Raw genomic sequence first — 21,296 nt, 5'->3', positions numbered from 1 at the left:
GTGGGGGAAGGACCTGGTATCACCAGGTGTACCCCCTAAAGTCAGCACCACTAAGCCATGCACCCCAAAGCTCTACTGAACTGAGAGACCCAGAACAGGAGCCACCACCAGATGAAAACAGGAACTTGTGTGAGACCATCCATCCACCTGCTGGAGATAAGAGAATACTGACTAACCAAGGAGCATCCCATCCTATAAGGCAGTGCAGTTCAGCGCTCTCCATCTCCACCTGCTAGTAGATGGTCACAACCCACAAGTCTCTGGATTCATCTGCTGCTGACACTAAGGAAATGTCCAATTCACTCAAAAAGTTTTTTTAAAATCGATTCAATTTGATTTGCTCATATTAAATGTTTTTTAGATTTGATTTGAGTCAGCTTAACTGAAATATAGGGGCCCATAGACTCAAGACATATGCTAATATTATAACAGACAGAGTAACACAAACAGGCAGCAGCAGCAACTGATAATTTTAAACATTCAAGAAAGCATTTGTAATGACAGGTTAAACTACAGCAGCCACTGCTTCTCAAAAATGTCTACACTATTTCCACAATTATTGCTCAGTATTAAAATTAAGCTAAAAACATACCCCACCACAAAAAAGGGCCCTGCCTGAATAAGACATATTAAATTCAAATATATGTTTTCATAAAACAGTGATCCTAAAGTTAACATATTGCCAGAGGAGACCAAGAACCAAAAACATCATGCAATCAGCTCAGTTCCTTGAGCATGTGGGGCAAAGGGCCAGAAAATCACCAATCTTGGGGAAGAGGAAATTTAAAAATATTCCTGCCATGAAGTTGCTTCCTTCACCCAAAAAGCAGGCAAACAAGAAGAGCTGCATGACATTTTTTTTTCTAAAAAAAAAAAAAAAAATCTTTAATACAGAACACCACCACCCACCAACAAAAAAAAAAAAAATTTAAAGGACTGGATAAATTACAGAACTTCTGCATGATGGAAGGCCTTCCCTCATTATTCAATACCTCTCTGTGAAATAGTACTAATTAAAAAAGGCAAGTGCATTTTTATAATATACTACTACATTCCACAAAAAAACAAAAGGAGCAAATTCCCACATGCCATCTTTTTCTTTGAATGCAATTGGTTTTCTTATATTTTGTCCTTTGACTTATATTGTGCCAAAATTGGAAATGCTGTCATGGTTGTTGCTGTGCCCTTGCATCCACACTCACCTTTTTTCCAGTAATCTGGCTCTGTGGCTTCTAAGCACTGACCTGTCTTTGCATTGATGCATCCTGCTGCCTGTTTCCCTGTTATCCAAGCCTCGGTTCTGGTTTCCCTGTTATCTAAGCCTCATTCCAAGTTGTGACATCATCAGCAAAGTCCTTTATAAAGCACCTTGGAACTTTCATGCTTTGCCTTTGCAAGAGGTCTCTTAACCTTGTCTTTGTGTTCCCCGTTTGGATCCAATTCCTGCTTAGCTTTATTCCTGTGTGCCTTGATTCCTGCCTAGCTTTGTTCTTGTGAGTCTTGTCCCTGAATGCTTGTTTCTGAAACCATGTACTTTGCTTTGTAAACCTTGTTCCTGAAGCTTTACTCCTGTGTAGTCTTGTTCTTGCCTACCTGTGTTTCTATGAGTCTTGTACCTGAAAGCCTGGCTTCTGAAAACCTTGTTCTTGAAGCTTTACTCTTGTTCCTGTCTAACTGTGTTTCTATGAGTCTTGTACCTGAAGGTCTTGTTTCTGAACCTTGTTCTTGTAAGCCTGGCTCTTGCTATAGCCAAACCCTGCTCCTGGTTTCTGTTACACTTTGACTCTGCTCCTGCTATAGCCAAAGCTCTGTTCCTTGCTACAGCTAAACCCTGTTCTTGCTTTCTGCTATTGCCAAATTTTGTTTCAGCTTTCTGCTAAAGCCAATGCTCCATTCCTGGTTTCTGCTATAGCCACAGCTCCATTCCTGACTCCTGCTATAGCCAAAGCTCTGTTTCTTGCTACAGTTAAACCTGTTCTTTGCTTTCTGCTATTGCCAAACCCTGTTTCTGCTGAAGCCAAGACACTGTTCCTGGCTCCTGCTACAGCCAAATCCTGTTCCTGATTCCTGTTCCTACCAAGCCAAGTCCTGTTCCTGGTTCCTGTAAATGCCAAGCCAAGTCTGGCTATTGCTTTGTCTATAGTCTTGCTTCCGTTTGTTCCCATTGCCTAGCTTTTGTCCTGCTTTGTTTGCCGAGACTTGTGCATTGTCTTGTTTTGCTCTTTCTTGTGCCTGGATCCAGTTCTTACTCTACCTTGCCTTGTCATGTCTGAACCCAGTTCTAGACTTGTTCCTGTGTCTTGCCACATTCCTGTCTGGATTCAGTTCTAGCCCTTTGTCTTGCTTTCTTGCCTTGTCTGGATCCAGCTTCTATCTTGCTTGTCTGCTTTGCGGTGACTTGTCCGCCTCAGCTCCAGCTGCGGTCCAAGGGCTCACCATACCTGAATCCGTGACAGAACACGACAAATACAGTGAGACAGAATAATAGAATTCAGTAACATCCAAAATGTATTAACATTATAATTGTGTTCGCTAGGGTCCATTGTGCAGATCTACTACTACTATTTAGCATTTAGATCTCATGTGAAGGCGTGTCACAAACTGTGGAAGCCATGTAGCCCAACAACATCAACATCTACCGAGCTGTGACCTGCTGCGAGTCTCAAACCTGGGAAGCCAGAGCAACTAGAGTGTCCGCTCTCAGTCCTGGGAGAAAAGCTCGAACCTGCTGTTTATCAAGCAGGGCTCCAATGAATTCCAGTTGTCGAGCAGGGTGAAGATGGGACTTGGGGTAGTTTATAATGAATCCTAGTAACTCTAGCACCTGAAAAAATCCTAAGCACCGTCCATCAACGTGCTCTTCACCAGCCAATCGCCAAGGTAAGGGAATAAATGGACTCCCAGTCTGCGTAGTGATGCTGCAACTACCACTAGACATTTTGTAAATACCCTGGGAGCTGACATGAAGCCAAAAGGCAACACGTGGTACTGGTAGTGTTATGTTCCCAGCCGAAAATGGAGATACTTCTTTTGCACAAGGAAGTACCTGGACTAGAATTCCTGCCTTCTTTCCCTGGTGAAACAGGTTCGACTGAATGGGCCTTTAGATGGGCAGAGGGTTCATCTGCAAGTACCTACTTGTACTGAGAGCTGAAGTAATGAGCTCTCGGCAGGCAATTTGGACGTTTCTGAAGCCAATCGAGGGTGTATCTGAGACGGACTATTTGAAGAACCCACTGGTCGAAGGTTACAAGGGGTCAATTTTCATGGAAAAACTTCAGCCTCCCCTTGACCAGCAAGTCGTCTGGGAAGGACACTTTTACAGCGGTTATGCTCTGCTACAACCAGTCAAAAGCTCATCCCTTGCTTTGACTGGGGAACAGCAGGGGCCTTAGGTGCACGCTGATGATGAGAACTAGTGTGCTGGGGCTGAGCCTGAACAGGCTGGCGAGCAGAGCTGGCGTACCTACGTCTCTGTGAGTAGTAGGCACTCATCCTCGACTTGCCAAAGGATCTCCCAGATGATGAGGCTGTTGCAGAAGGCGCCCGACGGGAGAGAGAAGAGATGGTATCAGTGTGTTTTTTGTTTTGGTCTGCGACCTCCTCAACCTTCTCTCCAAACAGGTTATCCCACCGGCACAGGGCATCTGCCACCCTCTGCTGAACAGACTATTTCAAGTCAGAAAAATGCAGCCATGAGAGTCCGTGCATTCTTATACTGTGGGCAGAGATCCTGGATGCCACATCAAACATTAAAGGTGTCACAGAAGCCACTGGCCAAGAACGTTCGACACGTCTTCTAATGCTTGGCCAACTGGCGAACTGACTCGGCATGCTCTGGTGGGAGAGAGTCAGCCAAGTCTAGCAACTTGCGTACTGAGTCCCACAAGTACATGCTCATGAACAGCTGGTAGGACTGTATTCAGGACACGAGCATTGAGGCCTGGAACATCTTCCTCCCAAAAGAGTCCAAGGTCCTGGCTTCTCTGCCTGGGGGCACGAGACAGTCTCTCTAGAACTCCTGGCTTTCTTGAGAGCGGATTCCACCACCACGGAATTGTGAGACAACTGGGGCCTATCAAAACCAGGCACGCTGTGGATTCAATACATCGCGTCGATCTTCTTGGGCTGGACAGGGACATACAGAGGGGACTCCCAGTTCCTGTCGAGGACTTCCTTGAATACCTTGTGGAAAGGGATAGTAGCAGCCTCCCTAGGAGGGGACTAGTTTTCCAGGACCTCAAGCATCTTAGCCCTGTGCTCATCCACCACGTCCTAATGAAATGGTATAGCGTCAGCCATTCCCTTTACATAAGAGGGAAGCAAAAGGCTCTCCAGAGACCTTCTCCTTTCAAATGGAGGGGAGGGTTCAGAGGGGATGCCGTAGGACTCACCCTCCAAAAAGTACCTTGAGTCCTCCTCTGACTCGTATGAGCATTCCTTATCGGTGTCAGACAGAAACTCCTCATGGGAGGGCTAAGACCAAGCCTGCCTTGACTTAAAGGAGCCATGTTCCCAAGAGGGGCATCAAGGAATCTGCTCCCGCCTCGACTCCGGTGAAGCTTCCTCCACCAACGTCCGGGAGTACAGTCGACACTGGGGCCGCACCGCAGACTGAGGGCCAAGTGAGGCCGAAATGGGTGGTAGGGCAGGCGCAAGCACCTCCAATACCGATGCACACCGTTACAGAAGGCCATGCAGTAGCTCAGGGAGCAAGGCCTGAATATGATCATCGAGGGCTGACACCAGGAAAGACTGGAGTGTCGGCTGAGAGACAGACTGCAGAACTGATGGGGTCGAGACGGGAGCCGGGTCCTGGCTGCCTGGAGACAGACACATCGGTACCTCCTGGATAGAAGGGGAGCGATCCTCCTGGCGCCAACACTTCTCAGGTGCCGGGTCCCTTGACGCCCCAGAGTTCCCAACACCATGCATCTATGACGACCTCGCCCGAAGCTCGGCATTGAGACTCCTCGGTGCTGACAAGGAGGACCTCGAATCCTCAAGTCGCCTCAGGATCAGGTCAGACAGTGGCCGGTCCTGGGGGCCCTGCCCAGCAGCCGGGGTCAAGACTGGTGGAGACCCACCTGACACACTTCTGCTCCCAGTGTCTTCAGGTCTCGAAGCAACCATGAGGACTGATGCATCTCTTCAGTTTTTATGATGTGTTTTCATGACACATGTTTTTATAACATAAGCTACTTATTTTAACTTTACATTTTTAACATGTTTGGTACATTGTTTTATACAGTCCACTTTGTTTAACTTATATTCACTGTATTTATGTTTTATATACTTTTATTTATGGTTTGACATTCTATTTTATTTTCTGTACACAATGTTTCTTGTGACCCCTGAGGCAGGCAGATGCGTCCTCTGAACCTGTGCCGGGTCATTTCTCTGGTGACTTTAAATAAATAACATTTGAACAATCTCCCCCAGGCTCAAAGTTAGTTTGTCGCCCTCTGCTTCCATATGGCTTTTTTTTTGGTGTTCCGCGGATGGTTTGTCCTGCACCTCCAATAGCAGTAACAAGCTTATCCAATGGTCCTGAGGCAACTGGAGTTAAAGTTTTAACCATTGCCTTACGCTTTCCCATCTTCAGAAAAATAAAAACTTACAAGTAATTCCTTGCTCCTCCACGCACCAAAGGGCTCCCAAGGGGAAGTGCATGCCCCTTTGGGCATGCCCTGTGGCCACGCGCCACAAGTGCACCGAGATCTTGTAGCAGCACAAAGGCCCTTTAGAGATGTCAGACATGCGTCCATGCTGTGCCTGATGGACTCGGTGGCTTCCTCTCTACAACGGAGGTCAATAGTCTCCCCACAAGCTGACACTGCGGGGGCAAGGCTCCACCACTTCGGATGCCAATCAGGTATCTCCAATCCCAAATGTTATAATCTTTAAATGACAAATAAATAAAAATATGAAAAATTAATCTACAGATCCTCAAATGCTAACAGACTACTCAAACCGGAAACCTAGTAGATTTTCCGGAAACCTAGTAGATTCTCCAGTACTGACTGGATCAACGACTCATCAGGGCAAACAATGCAGCATTTTTGTCGGTTCACGGAGCCATGATTTAGAAACACTGCCCTCATCCCCATTCCTGCCAGACAGTGGCAGGAATGCATGGTCCATGGTTTGATCCAGCCCATCACACTGAAAAGGTTAAGCTCCTTCAGACATAAGTAGACATCTTCCGTACCTTGGTACAGTTAATGGTAATAAGTCATCTGGACTACTGCAATGCACTGTACGCTGGCTGCAAAGAACAGACTATCAAAAAACTCCAGACTGCCCAGAATACAGCCGCCAGACTCATATATGGAAAAACTAAATATGAAAGTGCAAAACCCTTAAGAGAGAAACTTCACTGGCTCCCACTTAAGGAACGCATTGCATTCAAGATCTGCACGATTGTACACAAAATCATTCACGCAGACGCCCCAACCTACATGCTAAACCTCGTGGACTTACCTCCCAGAAATGCCACACGATCATCTCACAAATTTCTCAACCTGCACTTCCCCAGCTGTAAAGGACTAAAATACAAGCTGATGCACGCCACCATCTTCTCTTACATGAGCACGCAATTATGGAATGCATTACCCACAGACCTGAAAACAATCGATGAAACAACTATCTTTCGCAAATCTCTGAAGACATATTTCTTCAACAAGGCCTACAATGAGAACTTACAGCCCCACTAACCCACTTCAACAACCCATTCAGTTATGAAAGCCCACCTTCTATAAACACCCTAATAAATCCCTTCCTTCCTTCTTCTTTCTTCCCTTAATTAATCTCTACATAATACTAACTGTACCTGATATACTGGAATAATTATGTTAACAACACTATGTAAGCCACACTGAGCCTGCAAATAGGTGGGAAAATGTGGGATACAAATACAATAAATAAACAAACAAACAAACAAACAAACAAACATTAAAGTCACCACCAACCACCACCTCTCCTCTAACAAATCCCTCAATCTCCCCCCAGTAGTGTTTGGCAGAAAAATGCCTGGCCCATATTCGGATAATACAAGTAAATCAGCGTAGTTCCTTACCTTGAAAGAACCCCCGCACTGCCATACATCTACCACTCAAATCTCTAAACACCTGTTGTGTAGTGAACCCAAAATTCTGCCTAAGCAGTATTGCTACTCCCCCAGTGCGTTTATCCCCTGTCCCCTGATGTACCACCACTTCCCCAAAGGGGAGTCAGTTTAACACATGTGCATCACGGGGCCTCAAATGAGTTCCTTAAAGACCACACTGCGTTTCCCCGGACTATTAAGCCAATTTACATTCCAGGTCCCAATCAGTACTTCCTCCCTCTGCCACCCCTTTGTACCCCCGCCCTCCAAACAGAATTACCCCCAGAACTGAAACTCACATTTAGCTTGTTCTGTTGACCCTTACCCACCTATCGACCCTGAACCATATCCCCACCCCTATCCACCCCATCCCCTCCCCCCGAATCTGTGTTGGATCAGCTAGCCTCAGAGAAATGAACTCACTATCCAGAAGGCATGCTCTCCCACTGATAATTCCCGATACACCTCCCTTTGCATGCCATCTTACAACTCTCCCCCCATCCAAAAAATTCACATCCATACCTTTAACTCACCCTCCCGCTTTACTCCGTACACTCTCACACCAAGCGTCTCATAACAAACATACCCATACTAGAACAAGTTTCAATCCCCTGATAGTAAGTACAATCACAGTGAGCTCTCTTCTCCAGGACAATATATAAGGGGGGGGGGGTGGGGGGAGTCCGAAACCAAGATTATATCCTTTGGGGTCTTCATTCAGTTGATAAGATTGCAAGAACCATCCTACCTCATGGCGTCCATCAAGTTGTTCCTTCCCACGTCCCATGACTTGCTGCCATGCTGAATCCACTCTGGGTTCCAAAGTCGACGCCGCTGTCTTGGCCGGTTCCGGTACCTTGTCACAGCACAAAGCTCATAATGCTGCCCAGGCTTCCTCCGGTGTCTTCACTTTCCGCGATTTTCCCTCCACTATGAGCCATACTACAAAGGGTTAAACCATCTGTATTGAATCCCCTGAGACCGCAAAAACTGGGTAACCTCCTGGAAGGATCTGCATTTTTGGAGGGCAGACCATGCCAAGTCCTAGTAAACCCCTATCTTGAAGTTTTTCCAAACAATTTCGGGTCATTGTTGTGCTTTAGCTAGTATTCGCTCCTTTGTAGGGTAATCCGCAAAACAAACTACAATGTCTCTTGGGGCAGATTCTCGTTGTGGGCCCAAGGTCCTATGTGCCCTCTGAATGTGAATCTCCACTTGTTTTTCCTCACCTGGCTAGTTTAACAGATATGAACAAAATTCTTTGATCACTGTCGCACAATTACTGAAAAGTTCAGTTTCAGGTTTCCCTTTAAAATGCAAATTGCATCTTTGGGACCTGTTTTCCAGGTCTTCCACTTGCTCTTTCAACTCCTGAATCTCCACACTGTCTTTAGTCACAGATTTATGGAGCTTAAACTAATGGCCATTATGGTTCAGCAGTTGAACGTGCAGCAACATTGAAGATTGTATTGCAGTATTTAGTCCCCTGAGGAAGCCGCTTGGTGAAACAACTGCCTTTCAAGCTAAGTTCAACTTTTTGTTCCCCTATGCAGGGGGTTACTTTATTGTCACCACATTCTACAGATAATTTGTTTGCACCACAACAAATAATTTTACATTTAAATGGTGTATATAAAAAAATACTTCACAGGTATGGTTGGGGGGTTTTATGACCAATGATAGAAGCTGTGAACTGTGGCTTGGATGCATTGATTTTCATTGACACCAATAAAGGTACCACAGTCAACTGAGGTCTTTTCCCCCACCATTTCCCTATGGTGCTAGATTTACAGGGGGTTTTCTCACTCTTGTTTAAATTGAGTTTGGGACATAGAAATAAGCTGAAATGCCAGAGGATTGAATAAGGGCAGCTAAAGGACTCAGGAAAAGGTTAAAACAGTAGGGGCAAGAGAATTGATCCTTGAGGTACAATTTGGGTTAAAACGGCTTCCCCTCTAGTTGGTTCCTGGACAAGTTGCTCCAAGAAGCAGTCATTTATTATATCTAGGAATTTTACCTCCTTAGTACTCCCTGATGTAACATTTATCTAGTCAATACTGGGATAATTGAAATCACCCATTATACTATTGTCCAATGTGCCAGCTTTCCTAATTTCTGTAAATATTTTTTCATCTGTCTGTTCGTTCTGTTTGGCGGACGGTAGGCCAGCCCCACAAGAATACGCCTTCCTTTCACACATAAAATTTCCATCCATTAAGATTCCACACTGCTGTTTCATGTAGAATGTTTATTTTGTTTGACTCAAATTCCCTCTAACATATAGCGCCACCCCCCCTCTAATTTGATCCACTCTCATTGCGATATAATTTGTACCCTGTTAACAAAGTGTCCCATTATAGTCCTCCATTCACTGAGATGCCTACTATATCTACCTTATCATTTAGTGCTACCTCTCCCATCTTATTTTTTAGGCTTCTAGCATTTGTACATAGGACACTTCAAACTGCATTTTTTTCTTTGCATCTACAAGTTGCAAGACCAAATGATTAAAGGTACTGGAGCCACCTGGAAATAGGGATCATAACACAATCAAATTTGACAATTATTGAAAGGAAACTAACAAATAAAACTACTATAGTTTAAGGGAAGCTATAACCAGAAGGAAACTACAAGGAGCAATGGAGAGTGTAAAAGCATACATGAGTTATGGAAACAACTTAAAACATATATCACCTGGCAAGCCCAGATAAAAACAAACATTCTAAAACTCAAGAAAGTGAAAGTCAGAAATGATTACAGCACTATGGAAGAGGCTACTAAAATAAAAAAATTAAAAGATATCCCTTGAAAATTGGAAAGCAGGTCTAAATGAGAAAAACTAGAAAGAGCTCTGCCACTGGTATTAACAAGATTGTCCTATATAATAATTCTCACCTCCAACGTTCTGATGCTGCCTAGAACCGTGGGTCCCTTGGAGGTGGTCTGCTAAGCGCAGTAGATAACACTGACGTCATCATCGAATCCAATGAAGTGCTACTGATTGGCTGCACCTTGGGTGAAGTCACCAGCCCAACGCCCAGAAACAAACCGCGACCCAGCCAGCAGCAAACAGCGACCCAGGCAGGGGGAGGAGTAAGGAAACACGCGGAGCATGCTTCCCTACTCCTCCCCCTGCCTAGGAATCGCTCGAGACTGGCTGCCAACCTCCCGAACCACCCACGCACACTAACCGCCCTCAAAAAGCCGCCGCCACCCTCCTTCTCCAAGTCCGGATTTGGACTGTCGGAGAGGACGAAGAGGGAGGGCGGCGAGACGGCGAACGAGCGGCTGCGGCGAGTGTCCAATGTGGAGGAGGCGGGTGAGGGCTCAGGGCGGGGGTCGGGGACCAGTGGCGACTCGGAAGAGGGGGGAGGGAAAGAGCAGCGGGACCGACTCCAGTGCAACCGTCATCCCCGTTCACTCAAACCAAGCAAGAAAACCTATGAGATGCTGCAGGACATTTAACAGACAGGAGTGGAAGTGACCCTGCAACTGGGAAAAAGGGAGGAAGGGGGGACCCTGCAACTGAGAAAAAGGGAGGAAGGAAGGGAGGGGGGAAACTGGGAGACAGACCATGGGGGGGGGGGGGGGCGACCCAAGAACGGGGAGGGGGGGGGGACTCTGGCACATACTCTCATTCTCACATACACACACTCGCAACCAGTCTCACTCTCTCTCTGTCACACACACATTCACTCTCTCACACACAGTTACTCTCACACACATTCTCTCAAATATACACACTCCGAGGAAAACCTGGCTAGCGCCCGTTTCCTTTAAAACAGAAACGGGCCTTTTTTACTAGTTTAGATATAAAACATAAATAAGGTTGTTTCTACCTTACAGCAGGGGCGTAGCCACGGGTGGGCCTGGACGGGCCCAGGCCCACCCACTTTCCCTCCAGGCCCACCCATACAAATCCTTCATCGCTGTCGCTGCCTTTTCTCCCGCGGCTTCGGGGAACGGCCGCCCGGGAGGCAGCGATCAGCGTTACCTGTCAGTGCCTGCCCTAAAATTGTGCTTCTCTTCTCCCCGCTCTTTTCTTCGCTCGTCGCACTGCGCTGCTATTCAAACAGGCAGCTCCGCTCCTCTCTGCCGCGTCCATCTGGCCCTACTAAACAGGAAGTGCATCAGAGGGCCAGATAGACGCGGCAGAGAGGAGCGGAGATGCCTGTTTGAATAGCAGCGCTGCGCGACGAGCGAAGAAAAGAGCGGGGAGAAGAGAAGCACAATTTTAGGGCAGGCACTGACAGGTAACGCTGATCGCTGCCTCCCGGGCGGCCGTTCCCCGAAGCCGCGGGAGAAAAGGCAGCGACAGCGATGAAGGATTTGTATGGGCGGGCCTGGAAAGTAAGTGCTGGATTTGTGGGAGGTTGGTTGGTTGGTTGGGGGGGGGGGGGGGGAGAGGGAAGGGATACTTTTGCCAGAGACAGAGAGGCATATTTTCAAAGCACTTAGCCTTCAAAAGTTCCATAGGTTTCTATGGAACTTTGGAAGGCTAAGTGCTTTGAAAATGAGCCCCAGAGTCAGACTTGTAGGAGGAAGGGGATTCGAGGGAACTGGGAAGGAAGAGAGCTGCTGGAGATGGGAGGAAAAGGAGGAGGGGATCAGGATAGAAGGGAGAGAGCTGCTGGACATGGGAGGAAGGGGCTGGAGAGCTTCTGGACAAGGGAGGAAGAGGGAGGGAAGGGAGAGAGCTGCTGGACATGGGAGGAAGAGAAGGAGGGGACGATGGAAGGGAGCGAGCTGCTGGACATGGGAGGGAGAGGAGGAAGGGGCTGGAGAGCTGCTGGACAAGCTAGGAAGAGGAAGAAGGGACTGGAGGAAAGGGGGAGAGCTCCTGGACATGGGAGGAAGAGGAGGAGGGGACTGGATGGAAGGGAGAGAGCTGCTAGACATAGGAGGGAGAGGAGGAAGGGGTTGGAGAGCTGCTGAACAAGGGAGGAAGAGGAGGAAGGGACTGGAGGGAAGGGAGAGAGCTGCTGGACATGGGAGGAAGAGAAGGAGGGGACGATGGAAGGGAGCGAGCTGCTGGACATGGGAGGGAGAGGAGGAAGGGGCTGGAGAGCTGCTGGACAAGCTAGGAAGAGGAAGAAGGGACTGGAGGAAAGGGGGAGAGCTCCTGGACATGAGAGGAAGAGGAGGAGGGGACTGGATGGAAGGGAGAGAGCTGCTGGACATGGGAGGGAGAGGAGGAAGGGGTTGGAGAGCTGCTGGACAAGGGAGGAAGAGGAGGAAGGGACTGGAGGGAAGGGAAAGAGCTGCTGGACATGGGAGGAAGAGAAGGAGGGGACGATGGAAGGGAGAGAGCTGCTGAAGGAAGAGGAGGAGGGGATCTGGATGGAAGGGAGAGAGCTGCTAGACATGGGAGGAGAACTGGAGGGAAGGGAGAGAACTGTTGGTACAGCACAAGGAGGGAGGGAAGGGAAACAGAGATACCAGACCAAGGAGATGAAGGAAAAGGGAATATTAAACCTACAGCTTGAGGGAGGGAGGGAGGCAGGAAATCAAGCAACCAAACCAGATGCTAGAAAGAGGAGGGAGAGAAGCTGGATGGGGTAGGGTCAGAGAGGGTAGAGATATATTGGCACTGGGGACAAAGAGAGGGGAGAAGATGGACAGAGTAATATAGGGACACAGAGAAAAGGCGATACTAAACATGGAGGAAGATAGAGGTACAGAGATGGAAGGATGGCAGAGAAAGAGGGAAAACGGATGGAAGGATGGCAGAGAGAGGGAAAACAGATGGATGGGGAGAGAGACACTGGATGGAAGGATGGGGAGATGGATGAAAGGATGCAGAGAAAAAGGGGAGACTGGAAGGATGTGGAGAGAGAAGGGACACTGAACAGAAAAGGGTAGAGAGACAGATACTGGTTAGAAGGAGGGAGAGAGACAATAGATGGAAGGATCAGGAGAGAAGGTAGATGGGTAGAAGGATGGGGAGAGAAAGAGGGAAGACGCTGGATGGAAGGGTAGGGAGAAAGAGGTGACACGATGGAAGGATGCAGAAAGAAAGAGGGGAGACTATTGGAAGGATGGGGAGAGAGAGGGGGGACACTGGAAGGATGGGGAGAGAAAGAGGAGAGCTGCTGCATGGAAAGGGGGAGTAGTGAAAGATTGGAGAATAAGAGGAAGGGGCATGGGGAGAACAAGGGTGAGAGAAAGATGAAAAGCCATAAGTAGATGAAGGAAATTAAAGAATGGATAGTAAGAATGAATTAAATCTGGACACAGAGAGAGGCAGAAAAATATTGAAGAAAGCAAAGAAAAAGGAGAGAAAAATGACAAATGGCCAGGAAACCTTGGCAGAAGAGTTAAGCGAAAACGAAGGAAAGCAGAATCTAGAGACTGGGAGCAACACAATGAGAAAAAGTAAATGGCCATACAACAAAGGTAAAGAAAATAATTGTATTTTTAATTTAGGATAAAGTAATATGGTGTTAATAAAGTTTCAGAGACCAATACTTCCTTCCTTAGGTCAGGCGAGGATACCGTAACAGCATTATACTGACCTGAGGCAGGAGGTTTTGGCCTCTGAAAGCTCACTGAAAAGGATTAGGCTATTAAATAAATTGTCTGAAATCGGATGCACTGAAAAGCAGCACTTTACCCTGTGTGACAAATGCATCTGAGTGTGACTAAATTTTGCTGGGGGGGGGGGGGGGGGGGTAGAGAGAAAAATTTGTGCCCACCCACTTGGGTTCAGGCCCACCCAAAATTGGCAGTCTGGCTACGCCACTGCCTTACAGACTTTATGGCTGACCCAGGCTTCCCCAAACCTGGTAATGAGCCATTTACCCCCCCCCCCCCCCCCCCACCCCAGTACAATCTTCAGCAGCTGTGCAAATGCTTCAGTCTTCTGGTCACCCAACCCGATATTCATCTAAATATAGCAAGTTATTTTGCACCGATTTTCTCTATTTTTCCCCCTGTTGTAAATACATTCTAATAAGTTTCTAGGAAAAATACAGTAATTGAAAGCAAAAAAACTTGCAACATGAGTTCCAGGAAACCATATGGCAAACAAATAAAACTAAGTTGATTTTTCATTGTCCAATATCCTAAAGTATTCATCTATTGATTGGTAAGGAACTGGTAGAACTTTCCATTTTAACTTGTCCTACTTTATGACACCTTGCTCATAGTAGGTTTGTTATTTTGTATCACAACCTGCTAGGACAGCAGAATCCTCACTGCAGACAAACATTAATACTGCACATCAAAATAATAATACAATCTCAAATAAACTCCACTATATCAGTGTTGAACAAAGTTCTTATGACAATAAATTGTGATTCACGAAGCTCATTTTTTTTTGTATATTTCATATATAAAAAAGGAGGAAAAAAGCCTCAGAACTCAATAGGTGTTAAACTGTCGTATACACAATCAGTTCTCAATCATCGGCTTAAAAAAAAACTTCCAATCTTCACTTAATGAATCCTAAAGAAAAATTATTTTGTTGTTTTATAGATACGAATATATCACTTAACCTCAGTTAAACGTCAGATGTTGCCCCTACGCTGGCCACCGTTTTGCGGTGCCTTGTCCCGCTGCTTCAGGGAGAACAGCGTTTATATGAATCCATCAGTTCACATCCGACATCCACAGTATCAAATTTGCCTTATTTTATGACTGAAGCCAAGAACATTAGCTCAAGAAAAGCAAGAATAATGTCAGTAGAAATCATCCGTTAATACCTAAAATATAAATTCTTTTCTTCTAATAATATGAGAAACTTCTGAATCGCAAAATCAAATTAAATTAGAGCTAAAAGGTACACTCCTATGATGAAAACTATAAGCAACATCTTTTCTTTAAAAATGAAATTTTATATTTTGTGGTCTCTTTGGGGCCCTTTTACTAAAGCTTAGCGCAAGCTAAATGCCAAGAAGCCCATTTTATACCTAAGGGCTTCTTAACATTTAGCGTGTGCTAATTCTGTTAGCACATACTAAGCTTTCGTAAAAGTGACTCTTTGTGTCTAGTTATTGTCAGCCTACTCACCAATTCTTGCCCCCTCCTTCATTTACCTTATCCCTTACCTTCCTCCATTAATTTTACCCGAATACTAAAAAAATTTCAAGTCATCTTGAGTCTTGGGAAAGGCAAACTACAAAAACAAGTCCCTTTCCCTATCTCATCTTAATGATTCTGTTTCTCCTCCCATCAGCTACATACAAGTTTATACAGCCTAGAAAAAAAAAAGTAGTCTCTCAGAACTTTTAAATTTCATCCAGAGGGGATTTTAATTTTTTATTTTTTTTTATTTTTTGTAAATATCAGGAGAAGGGCAGAGGAAGAATGTGAATAGACAGAATCCATGCAGAACCAAAACTAGTGGATATTTCTGACAACAAAATGTGCCAAGCAAACACATTTGAAAAGGTATTACAGCTGCATGCAAAAATCATTAAATTTTACTCTTACCTCTGAACTATAATCATCAGCTGTAGTTGAAATCTCACTTTCGGGCTAAAACAGGAACATTTAAACATGAAAAATGTTATTAATGCAAAATTAACCCATGACCTTAGCCACCTTCTAAGTACAGTGATACCTCGGTTTTCGTTGATAATCCGTCCAAAAACAATCGGCGAAATCCGAAACCGACGAAAAACAAGGCAATTATGAATCAACACTGGAAAGCAATGGAATTGTTTGGCTAGATGCGCGGGGTGATGCTCACACAACGAGAAACTACGCCACACTGAGCAGGAGAACGTAATTTTTGCAAAATTAGCAGCGAGGTCACGTGGGCACACTGATGAAATCGAAGACAAATTTTTTGCAGAAAAAAAACAGTTGACGAAACCTGAAACCAACGATAACCGAAGTCAACGAAAACCGAGGTTCTACTGTACTACTATACCTCTGTGCCAGAAGATCTCCCAGACTGTAATTATTAAAGAATATTCACAAACTATCAGCTTCTAATCAAGAAAATTGCCAAAAGAAAAGCTGAAATTTGATCCAGAAGCAAACTTTATAGGATATATGCAACATGTGTTTGAGATATTATGGTACATGCTTACTATAAAATGACTCCCTTCCGAATACATTAGCTCAGGTATTAAAGTACAGTTAATTTTTGGAATTATTTTTAAAAGGATTATCTTAAAGACCTCCAGCAGAACATTCAATGAAATCCTGTATAACATCATCCATCTTGAATAAACTACTAAAGCAGAGCTTCGAGTGGAGGACCCAAGGACATTCCACAGCTGCCGGATTTCTCGTAGCCAGCAGAGAGGAGTCTTGCTCAAAGATCTCGAGTTGGGGAGTTGCAAGCAAGTGATTCAGGAAGGGGTTCACCCTCGTTGCCATCTATTCCTCCCTTAGAAAAACCAGCAAAGGTGACTTTGGAGACCATTTGGATTGCCTTGGAATCTCTCTACAGGGTATGTGCTGGGACATCTTCCTTAATCAATATTCACAAAGAGTTGGCAAATGTGAAAAGGTTTTAAAGACTCCTTCAGAGAAGATAGTTGCTTTGGAAACCCAGGCTTAGAAGTCCTGAGACTTACAATCTAATTTGACTCAGGATTAACTGTTGGTACTTCGCAGGCTGGAAAACACTGATAATTGAGACTTTAAACTTGCTTATTTTGAACTTTCCTAAACTTATGACTACATCTCCTAAAGATCTGTTTTACTGATCTTTGAAGGAGAAACTTAAATTACTCTGACTCTGGTTTTCCACTCTACATAGGTTATCAATAGAAATCAAACAAAATAAAACATGGAAAAGAAAGTAAGATGATACCTTTTTTATTGGACATAACAATACATTTCTTGATTAGCTTTCGAAGGTTGCCCTTCTTCCTCAGATCGGAAATAAGCAAATGCAGTAGCAGATAGTATATATGAGAGAAACATCAAAGTATTACTTTGACAGTCTGACAGAGTGGGAGGGTGGGGGTATGCATGGGGACATCAAAGCATTTCATTGATATTCTAACAGAATGGGTGTTGGTAGGTGAGAGGAGGTTAATAAACAGATGTCCCCATGCATACCCTCACCCTCCCACTCTGTCAGACTGTCAAAGTAATGCTTTAATGTTTCTCTCATATATACTATCTGCTACCACATTTGCTTATTTCCGATCTGAGGAAGAAGGGCAACCTTCGAAAACTAATCAAGAAATGTATTAAGTTATGTCCAATAAAAAAGGTATCATCTTATTTTCTTTTCCATGTTTTATTTTGTTTGATTTCTATTGATAACCTTTAAGAGTGGACTAACACGACTACCACACCTCTCCACTCTACATAAAATTTATTGATTATCTTCCAGTGCCTAGGCAAAGTTCAAGCTCTCCAGATGCTGGCGCGTTGTGGATCTTTTTTCTGATATTTTAAATATAAAACAAATTTTGGAAAGCTCTACTGAAGAAGTTGTCTCAAGGTGAACATTATTGGTGACTTGTTTTTCAACAGGATAAAGAGTCTTTGCTTCAAATCTTTTTAAAGCTTTCAGATTCTACTTTTTTAGGGGGAAAATTGTCTATTTTTCCAGCTATATCTAAATGGACCCAATCACATAGGAAGAGGTTCCGAGTATATAAACCTCGTGTTGTTTCCTTAGGAGCAAGGTTTCAATTGAGATTTCCCTGTAAATGTTTAATTTTCCTGGATCAACATACTTATGTGTTTTATGAACCTTCTCAGTTACAATTTCTTCTAGAAGGTTGAGGGATTTCACTATCAACTCCTTTGATTTCTTAAGCCACCTAAATTGTTAGTGGTTGACAATCTGCAATTTCTTTGTTAAATTTTCTTAGTTCAGCTTCCTCTGGTAATTGGATTGGATTTCCCTCCTAATGTGGTGTACTCTAGCCTGATTATAATTTAGTTTTCCTGGTTTATGAACATTCTTTATGTTTTGTTTTTCTACAATTATGCATATTGTGTTTCAAGTTTTTCTTGCTGTAAATTGTAAAGCTGATAAATAATAATAATAATAAAAAATAATAAACTACTATGGGGATTATTGAGTGGCCTAGTGGTTAGGGTGGTGGACTTTGGTCCTGGGGAACTGAGGAACTGAGCTCGATTCCCACTTCAGGCACAGGCAGCTCCTTGTGACTCTGGGCAAGTCACTTAACCCTCCATTGCCCCATGTAAGCCGCATTGAGCCTGCCATGAGTGGGAAAGCGCGGGGTACAAATGTAACAAAACAAACAACCAAACTATGGGGATTATTATATAAAAATAAACTTCCACACAATACTACAAAAAAAAAAAAATCGCCAAAACAGTAAACTCAACCCAACAATTTAACACCAAAAACTATAAAAGTAGAACAAATAGATTCACTCATTCAGGAGGAAAAAGACCTCAGATGCCATATAGCCCTTAAAACAACCCAATAATAGCATGTAAACAGGACACCGTTTTTTGGCAAGAATTTAATCATAGGTCAAAAAACCTCCATAAAATATGCACATGTCAAACACGTCTCAAATGTGACAAACTAACATCATGAATAAATTCATCAAAAGCAAATTTTTCTTCAAGCAGTACAGAAATGCAAAGTGAAAAAACTTCTCGCATCCTGGGATCCTTTAGAAGAGACTTCCCTGAGAAACAGAACCAAAATATCCTGACATCAGGGGAGTAGAATTACCCCTTCTTGTGCCATCTCCTTAGACCAAGAAACTTCTCAAGAAGCCCAAGGTTCCCTTAGTCTCTGAAGCTATGAGAAATGAAACCACCTACATAAGAACGCATAGGGCCCAACTTAAGAATAGCCATACTGGGTCAAACCAATGGTCCATCTAACCCAGTATCCTAATTCTAACAGTAGCCAATCCAGGTCACAAGTACCTGACAGAAACCTAATTAGTAGCAACTTTCCATGCTACCAATCCCAGGGCAAGCAGTGGTTTCCCCATATCCATGTCAAACTAGAAAGGACCAGAACCTTAACCTTGGACGACCTGTTCCTAAACATATTGGCCATAGCCTAGTGAAACCTAGGACCCTGGGCACACCAAGAAAGAAGAGAACAAAGTTGTCAGGGAGGGATCAGGATAATATAAACTGAGAATATAAGAGGAATCCCCTGGAGGAAACTACATGAAAGCAGACTGCCAAATATATATACAGAGGCTTCAAACGAATCCATAGAGAGCACTGCCAGATCACAAGCAGAAATTGGTAAAAAAAAAAAAAAGTTAACCCATACCAGTGGAGGGGAATAAGGCCTGAGCAAGAGGAGACTGGACTCTAAATTTCACCAAGTATCCTTCAACATTACTCTGATAATAAAAGGCGGCTCTGTACCCATCAGTGTCATCAAGGTGAACTGAGGGATCTACCAAAAGGGCCTATAACTATTTACTTCCTCAAGATGGACCAACCACAAACCCCTCCTGACCTAGGAAGATTTTGCCTAGGCCTGTTGAGAATATTCTCCTCCGTGAAGAGCACATGGATCAAGGTCAGCAAGGCTGCAACCATGAGACACCATACCCCCCAGTGGATGAACCAAAGTATTTGCATTGTACATATACAGCAGGAGATGCACCCAGTGACATAATTAGCTCACCAGAGAAATCCCAAACACCTATGGTCCCTTGCCACTGTGCTGTACCAGAAACTCAGCACTTATAATCACTCATTGCACCAGGGAGGAGTACAAAATAAACCCATGACCCTAGCCACTTCCTAAGTACCACCGTACCTCTGCCAGAAGATCCCCCAGACTCTTGTGACTAGAGGCATACAAAGGCTCCTAGGGACTTCACTTGTAAGCCATCAGGGGTGCAAACTTCCACACAGGGAAGCAGCCCATCTTCTTGCTCCATAGGCATGAGACTGCAGAAGGTGCATGCTGGGGAAAATAGGGCCCCACACAGAAGTCCTGAAAACATGGGACCACCTTCATAGCTGCCCAGAGGAGAGAGACCAATGACACATCAAGACATGGTATTATTATTATTTATTACATTTGTAACCCACATTATCCCACCTTATTATTATTATTTATTACATTTGTATCCCACATTATCCCACCTTATGCCTGATGAACCAGAAAGAGCAATGCCTATTTTGACAATCTGGGGGACCCAGCAGTCAGAACATATAAGGGGGCAACAGTTCATTTAACAAAAACAAAAAAAAATTCTCAGCCTCCCTTATATAGAGAGATTGGAAAATTTAGAAAATTGTTTGCCTCCTCTGGACCAAGCCATAAACCTGACTAGTGCTGACTGGGCAGCTGTGAAATGCTTGGAAAATGTTTCATTGCAATAGCTACCTTTTCAGTCCTCTGTAAAGAGGTGAAAGGTTGTTTGAACACAGCTCAAAGTGTGCCAACAATATGAGTCTGAAATGGATATGAAGAGCATCTGGAGACTTATCCTACAGGCTTCATCACTTTCTCTGCAAAAGAAATAATTATTTTCCAAGCACTGCACATCAATATGCACATCCTCTCTGAAACCCACATTTATACACATCAACAATGACAGGCCTATGACGGCAATGAAAGTCTCCCCTCTCAAACTCTTTTCTTCTACTCATAAAGATGTGAAATTTTATCTTGTTCCTCCTAAGGGAAAAACCAAGTCACAGTTTGTGCTTCATGTGACAAGATACACAAGCTAATTATCACAAAGACCTAGTAGTCTGCAGTATGGGATGACAGCATTTGGAGAAAATATTTTCTAATAAGTATACGCAGGTTTACAGAATAGTGGGGCTGATGAATGCACTTTAAGTTTCTTGAACTATTCAATTCTGCTATCACATCTTGATGTCCAAGCAGCTTCAAGATTCAACCATGTCCAGCTCACATATGACACTTCATATCTACCTTCTTGCTCACATGAAGCACAGCCACTGGTCTACCAGGTCTTCTTCATGGTGTCCGACAGGAGAGTGGACAGGCATTGCAATTAAATCCTTAGTTGCATTTAAGTATTAAAAGAGATTCTGGAGACCAGCACATCACAAGAGATGGCCTTAGCCATCTTTCGAATAAATGTAGAAAGAAAACATCCACTGGTAAGCAACCATTTCCTATGGCTGCAGAAAGGGTCCCTATGTAAGATTCAAGAGCAGTTCTATTCAACCATTCTCCATTAAGTAATCAGGATCAGTGTCTATGCATGCCGCCAACTGACTCAAACTCATTAAAGAGGAATGGGAAATCTGTACAGTGGCTGGTGCTGAAGAA

At 44.3% G+C, this 21,296-nt stretch overlaps 1 protein-coding gene across 3 annotated transcripts in view; it reads right to left on the bottom strand.

Annotated features, from left to right (window-relative positions):
* The window catches only part of AKAP9 (A-kinase anchoring protein 9), a 547,514-nt gene that overhangs the window by 500,178 nt on the left and 26,040 nt on the right, over window positions 1-21,296 (bottom strand). For all 3 annotated transcript variants that reach the window (XM_030200158.1, XM_030200166.1, XM_030200175.1), the window contains exon 3: window positions 15,542-15,586. In XM_030200158.1, coding sequence (XP_030056018.1) covers window positions 15,542-15,586 — 45 coding nt within the window. The remainder of the gene's footprint in view (window positions 1-15,541; window positions 15,587-21,296) is intronic.

This window comes from Microcaecilia unicolor, chromosome 1 (assembly GCF_901765095.1).
Source record: "Microcaecilia unicolor chromosome 1, aMicUni1.1, whole genome shotgun sequence".
Lineage (NCBI taxonomy): Eukaryota > Metazoa > Chordata > Amphibia > Gymnophiona > Siphonopidae > Microcaecilia > Microcaecilia unicolor.
This window is presented reverse-complemented; position numbering and strand designations above follow the sequence as displayed.